Here is a 7318-nt window from a genome sequence, read left to right as displayed (position 1 = left end):
ACAAGAAAAAGCTAAAGGAGTTCATCACCACCAAACCAGTATTACAGGAAATGCTGAAGGGTATTCTTTAAAAAGAGAAGGAAGAAGAAAAAGGTAAAAATAAACATTATGAACAACAAAGTGACAACAAATATATCTATCAACAAGTAAATCTAAAAATCAAATGAATAAAAAATCTGATGAACAGAATAAACTGGTGAATGTAATAGAAGCAGCGGCATGGGAATGGAGTGAACTGACAATTCTCGGGGGGAAAGGGATATGGAGGGTGCAGGAAGAGATGGGACAAAGATCTGATATGCATGTATGCAGTACCTATGGACACGGACAGTGGGGTGGCGAAGGCCTGGGGTGCGGTGGGAACCGGGTGGAGGGGAGCTATGGGGGGGAAGAGGGACATCTGTAATAATGTAAACATGACACACCATGACATGCTAAAAAATTACCTAGGAAACCCTGAGCAGTCTTAAAATATAGCTGAAAATCTAAACCCAAAAGTTTTTTCTTCTGAAAAACTCCCATATAAAACGTGTCATGTCCTTTCCTACCTTCCTTGAATAAAATGTTTACTCTTATTCTCTATTTCTTTCTTTTTTAAATATATCAAAATGTTTATAGAAATGTATTTCCATGTTCACAGCTGCTTGTGCCAGCATGGGAGGACTGTGATTCTTTTCTCCCCTTGATTTTGTAAGTTTTGTGACTGTAATCCTCCTATCTAATAAAAGACAAAAAGGGTAATTGGCCATACCTTTGCTATGCTTCCTATTGGCTAATCAGTGAAATATGCAAATTAACTGCCAACAAAGATGGCGGCCAGCAGCTACGCAGCTAAAGCGAGCAGGAGGTTTTCTTGCTCCAGTGAGGGAGGAAGCTAAGGTTCCCCGCCTGCCACAGCCTGCTCTAACCTCCGAAAGCAACAAAGTTTCAATTATAGAAGCTAAACAAACCCCAGATACCTGCTTTCAGCCGGCGGTGGCCATGGAGCCGGCTCTTAGCTCCAGTGGCAGCAACAAAGTTTCAATTATAGAAGCTAAACAAACCCCAGATACCTGCTTTCAGCAGGCCCTGGCCTCAGAGCTGCAGCGAGCAGGAGCTAGCTCTCAGCTCCAGTTACAGCAACAAAGTTTCAATTATAGAAGGTAAATAAATCCCAGAATAAAAAAAGAAAAGAAAAAAAGGAGAGGCTGAGAGCTTCAGTCGTCGGCCAGCCTGAAAACGGCCCTCAGCCCCTCACCAGACTGGCCAGGCACCCCAGTGGGGACCCCCACCCTGAAGGGGTTGTGACCAGCTGCAAACAGCCATTGTTCCCCGCTGGCAAGTGGACACCCCTGAGGGCTGCCGGGCTGCCAGAGGGATGTCTGATTGCCAGGTTAGGCCCAATGCCCTGGGGAGCAGGCCTAAGCCAGCAGGTGGTCATCCCCAGAAGGGTCCCATACTGCGAGAGGACACAGGCCGGGCTGAGGGACCCCCCACCCCGAGTGCACAAATTTTTGTCCACTGGGCCTCTAGTATATTTATAATAAAAAAACTACAGGTGATTAGTTCAACTTTTAAAAATATAATTACATGGAAAAGAAAAATTAATAGCAAACTATGGCATAGTTCTTGAGGTCTGCAAATAAGAAGCTTTTGCCCTGGCCAGGTGGTATGGTTGGCTGGAGCATCATCCTCTACACTAGTGGTCCTCAACCTTCCTAATGCCATGATCCTTTAATACAGTTTCTCATGTTGTGGTGACGCCCACCCATAAAATTATTTTTGTTGCTACTTCATAACTGTAATTTTGCTACTGTTATGAATCGTAATGTAAATTATCTGATAAGCTATATGTGTTTTCTGGTCTTAGGCGACCCCTGTGAAAGGGTCGTTCGACTCCCAATGGGGTCATGACCCACAGGTAGAGAACCACTGCTCTACACCAAAAAGTTTCAAGTTCAATTCCCATTCAGGGCACATACCCATGTTGCAGGTTCATTCCCTGGTCGGGGCACATGCAGGAAGCAACCAATTGATGTGTGTGTGTGTGTGTGTGTGTGTGTCTGTCTCCCTCTCTCTCTCTCTCAAATCAATAAAAATATATCCTCAAGGGAGGATTAAAAAAAAAGAGCTCTTTTGTAAGGTCTGATTAATAAAATCTGCAGGGAAGGGGATTAGCTGGCTACTAGAGGTACAAATACTTCTGCAGGGCTGAATTGATGGATCTTTCTGAATGTGTTATTTGTTTCCTCTTATTCTTTAAAAGATTAATGAAAAACTGATTCTCTACAAAGGATCCATTGTAACAAAATATTTCTTCAATCTTTTCAATTGAAGGATTTAACCAAGTTTAAGTCAAATAATCTAAGAACCAGAACTCATTTCTACTTCATGGGCACTCTGTAAAATGAGTACAAATACAATAAGGGTGGTAGGGGATCCTTAATCTATAGCCTCTTCCATTTAGCTCCAAAACTCAGTGCAGGAATTGCACCTGTGCTTATTATGAACAGTGATTTTTAATGTGCTGCACAATAGGGTTAGCAGTTTTAACTTTTTAGCCAGTCATTGGCCATGTATTATATTAATGTTATTATAATATAAAATTCTGATAAGACATAGTACTGTAGTCTAGATTTGGGGATAGAAATTGTCAGGTTCAAATTCCAGCCCTACCATGTGTCCTTCAGTTGGGCCTTAGTCTTCTCATCTATAAAATGGAAACTGGGAGTGTAAGTAATGCACATAGCAAAAAGTCAATAAATACATCTTCCCTTTTTCCCTTGAAAAAAATAATGAAAAAAGCCAAGTAGGTCATCAGTTCTGTTTTTTTCCAATTTTATTTAGGAGAATGAGTTTGATATTGGGAATGCTAAGTGTGAAATGTAGTGGATGGCGGTAGTTTTTCACTTTGTAATCTATTACTGAAAGCTAATAATGAAAGGCACGGTGTGGGAAAAAGACTGTAGTCAATACTGGCCCTTACTGCTAGTAATGTTAGTTTATGTTGCAAAACTTACTCCCATAGAGCTACTGTAAGAAATACAAGGGAACAATATCTGTGAAACTTACAACTAGACATTTAGATTACCCTAGCATATTCTTTGTAGAGAAAGGTTATTAACTGACTTACTATCCTGTTCACATTTCCACAAATTCTAATGAACTGGGACACAATTTGGGAGTATAGGAGTCAGAGAACATCAAACTTTATAGCAAGACAAAAGGGGGAAAAACCCACAATACCAGAAATGTCACTTTTCTATTCTTTAAAATTTCAGGTAAGTGACATTCTTGGATCAATCTAAAATCCTAAATAGCAAGTGTGGAATATTAGAAGTGAAGTGAGTGAAGGAAATTAGATAGGGCTTGGAAGATATTTTATAAAGAAAAAAAAAGGCTTCGAGTCTGTCTCATGTCCCACAGAAATAGTACAGAATTATTTGAGAATGATTATTACCATGTCAGAATCTAAAACTGCTTGCCTGTGGTATTACCTGATAGTCACTAATATATCAGCTACTAAAACATGGGTTCCTTTGGAAGAGTTCAGGGGAAAAAAGTAAACTCCCATCTCCTTAAGTCCCATCTCCTTAAGCGTTCTTTTCCTTTTCCTTCTTAGTGTCTCAGGGGTTGATTTTTACTGAAGGAAAGTGCTGAAAATAAGGCAAAATGTATTATTTGAAAGAAAGGAAGGACTCCTATTCATTCCACTATTGTAGCAGAGGAAACAGTGGAACTTGTAAAAGTTAGAGGACATGTCTTCAATTCTTTCTGATTCATCACCTGTCAGCTACAGCTCTGAAATATTTAGGAAACCAAAATAGAGTTGTATTAACTCCACGAGGATGAAACTTCAGGTCATAAGATTTAATATTTTCTTTCTACACGTCTGTCCCACCTACTAAACTGCGCATCTCTGGTGGACACAAATCACACCTTTTTCATATTTGTATTCCCTATATAGAGGAGAATGGCTACCCATTACAGGTCCTATATAAAATGCTGAATGAAAGCAATCAGGGCAAAATCCCAACAGTAAGTAATTTATAAAATTACTTTAAACACTACATAGCAATCATAAAACACTAAGGACAATAAGAAGATATATTTCAATCCTGAATCCACCAAGTATCAGATAAAGGCCCAAAACTGAAGCAAATGGTTGCTAACCTCAAGCTCCTAAATTTCAACGAGACCAAGAAGACAGCAATGATGGTGATGAAGCTAATTTCAACATTTTAAAGAGGCCAGTAGGCACTGTACATTTACCTATAACACTGCTAACCAAAACACTAAGCTTCTTCCTTTTCGCCCAAAATAAGATCAGCTTAGTAGTGTGGACGAAAAGGGGCCACATGCTGACCTGACAAGCTCAGGAGAGGCCTGCATGGCAGTTTTGCAGACTCGGAGACCTAAAGTAACCACAAAGGATGGTCTGAAATTAAGCCTTAACTAAAAGCAGTTGTGGTGGGCAGTTATGTCCTAAGCTGATATCTTCACTGATAAGGTCAATCTTTACTGTAACTGAGCCTATCTGTCTTTTTGCATCTATGATAACATACCCTTGAAATGTCTGGCAAATGTAACCCTGCCATTCTCCGGGGCATTATCTCAATTAGTTGAGGTTCTGCTTCCCGGCATATGTCGACAGTTAGGCTCAAATAAACTCACAAAAATTCTTTATAGGTTTCAATGGTTTTTTACGTTAACAGTAGGATAAGGTTTCATCTTACCGATAAAATGCTCTGATAATAATTAGGTATTATTTTGATTAAGGGCTCTTGTTGTATATGAAAGCCCTGTCCCCATAGCTTACAATTAAATAAACTTTAGACAAGAGCCAAAGGGAAAAAAGGAGTATCAACAAGCAGAATATTTGTAGGCTGACCTGGAATAAGCCAAAGGCACCCGTCCTCAGCCACCCCTGCTCAGTCCTATCCACCAAATAGAGGTCCCGTGGACTAATTACTTGAAATACACCTACTCGTTATTCTAACTTAACAAACTGACATGTAAGCATAGGAATTCAGAGCAGAAAACTTACCTCTCGAACTTCATCATCTTCTTCATTAGTATTTTTTTGTCTGCTTTCTCTGAAACGACGTACCTAGGTTATAATAAAGTCAATAACAAACATATTGCTTATTTCTGTTATGTGAATTGTAAAATATGGGCTACAAGTGGTTAACAATAGATGCTTTCCATTACAACACAACTTGGAAATTTAAGTATTGTTTTATCTCACAAAAGATTGATTAGAGAAATCATATTTTCCCAGTGACTTACATTAACACTTCAGAAATGTACTCCAAAAAATATTGGCCCTAATCAAAATTTTATTACCTGCTGCCAAAATGTTCCATGTCTCTGAAAAAAAGTGTCATACTGCAGAGGAAAAAATTCTAATATCCTACAGGTGTTATATTTCAGCAAGATAGTTAAAAATCTCACTTTTAAGAGGTTTGAATTATTTATTATATTGCTCAATCCATTCTTGAACATCTAGCTACAGACATTCAGGAGCCTTTCTGAAATGGTAACTGAAGTAGTGGGCCTCTGAAGATCCATTTGATCCAGTCAACTACTGAATGTTTGCTGACCATGGTCCTAGTACCATGAAGTAATACTAGAGATTCCTTTTATATTGGTTCAAAAGGGTCACATAATAGTTATGTAGTTAGAGAGAAGCTGCACTCATTTAATAATGTATTCAGCTCGTATTTACTAAGCACCTACTATGCACAAGTGAATATAAGAAAATGAGACTAAAATAGTGAACAAAATAGTAAAAAATTCTGCCCTCATGGAGCTTACAGTCTGGTGTGTGGTGTGTGTGTGTGTGTGTGTGTGTGTGTGTGTGTGTAAGCATAGTCAATAAACAAAATAAGAAGTTATACTGTATTTTAGAAGGCATGTAAGATCCAATTAATTTAAAGCTAGACCCAGAGAGCTCTATTTTTATCTCTGAGGAGCCTCTGGCAATTCTAAGACCAGTTTTTTTCAATCTAAGTAACCAGTTAGATGCCATTACTTGATTCTGTGACCAGAGGGGCATAAAACACCCCTTTGGAAATTCTACACAAATTTTGGTTTTCAATCTAGGACACACTATATGCAAATAAGATCCTTAATGAGTCCCTATACTCTTTTTCTTCCTGTACTATATCCTTTGCCTTAAAAAAAAAAGTTCTTATTGATTTTTAGAGGGAAAGGAGGGAAAAGGGATAGAGAGATAGAAACACCAATGAGAGAGAAACTTCATCTATCAGCTGCCTCCTGCATGCCCCCTTACTGAGGATCAAGCCTGAACCCGGGCATGTGTCCTGACCAGGAATCAAACTGGTGACCTATTGGTTCCTAGGTGCTCAAACCACCAGCCACACCAGCCGGGCTACCCTTTGCCTTTAAATAAAAACCTTGAGTATGCTCAGTGGAGTCCTGTGAGTCTTCTAAATATCTGAACCCGTGAAATCTCTGCAAAAGGTGGTAAGTGCTCAGAGAAAAATAAAAATAAAGAAGGACTGGGGTAAAATCTGAATAGGATGACCATGAAAGGTCTCACCAGGAAGGTAATGTATGAGCAACACTTTTAAAAGGCAGGACACAAATCTTACAAATAACTGGAGAAAACCACTCCATTCAAAAGACTATGTTCAAAGACCCTGGAGCAGAAGCATGACTGGTATGTTTAAGAAATAGCAAGAAGGTTGCTGTGGCTGGAACAGATATGAAGATAAAGAAGTAACAGAACGCCAGACTGGATAAGGCCTTTTACAAGCAACTGGGAGAACTTTTTTAAAGGCAGGAATGACTTCATCTGAAATATGTTAGGATCAGAATAGGGGGTGGAGACAGGGCAAGGGTAGAAACTAAGGAGACCAGTTTGGAGGCTACTGGAAGAATCTAGCTGAGAAATGGCAATGCCTTGGCCCACTGGCAGTGATGAATGTACCGTATTTGCCAGCGTATAAGACGACTGGGCGTATAAGACGACCCCCTAACATTTCCACTCAAAATACAGAGTTTGTTATATACTCGCCATATAAGACTACCCCCTCTTCCGCACACCTTCCACACACCAAATAAAAGGTAAAACAATATCAGATTTGATTTTAACATTTTAATTTATATTCAAATGCTTATGACATGCAGGAAAACTGTCACAAGGCTGTATGTAATCAAACATATACATAAAACAGTGCAAGTTTATTACCGGTAAACATACCGGTAATTCACTAAAGAAAACACACTCTATAGACTGGTACCGTAGATGCTTCTCAGGAACACAGGCAAGCAGCCCACAACCTAGAGGGACTGTCAATGATAGAAGAAAGAT

General features: G+C 39.3%; 1 protein-coding gene across 2 annotated transcripts in view; it reads right to left on the bottom strand.

Moving 5' to 3' along the window:
• Window positions 1-7318, bottom strand: part of MRE11A (MRE11 homolog A, double strand break repair nuclease) — a 73889-nt gene that overhangs the window by 25346 nt on the left and 41225 nt on the right. For both annotated transcript variants that reach the window (XM_006766868.2, XM_006766869.2), the window contains one exon: window positions 5027-5089. In XM_006766868.2, the coding sequence (XP_006766931.1) occupies window positions 5027-5089 (63 nt within the window). The remainder of the gene's footprint in view (window positions 1-5026; window positions 5090-7318) is intronic.

Source organism: Myotis davidii, unplaced genomic scaffold (assembly GCF_000327345.1).
Source record: "Myotis davidii unplaced genomic scaffold, ASM32734v1 scaffold641, whole genome shotgun sequence".
NCBI lineage: Eukaryota > Metazoa > Chordata > Mammalia > Chiroptera > Vespertilionidae > Myotis > Myotis davidii.
The sequence above is the reverse complement of the archived record's forward strand: the minus strand, read 5'-3'. Positions and strand labels throughout refer to the sequence as shown.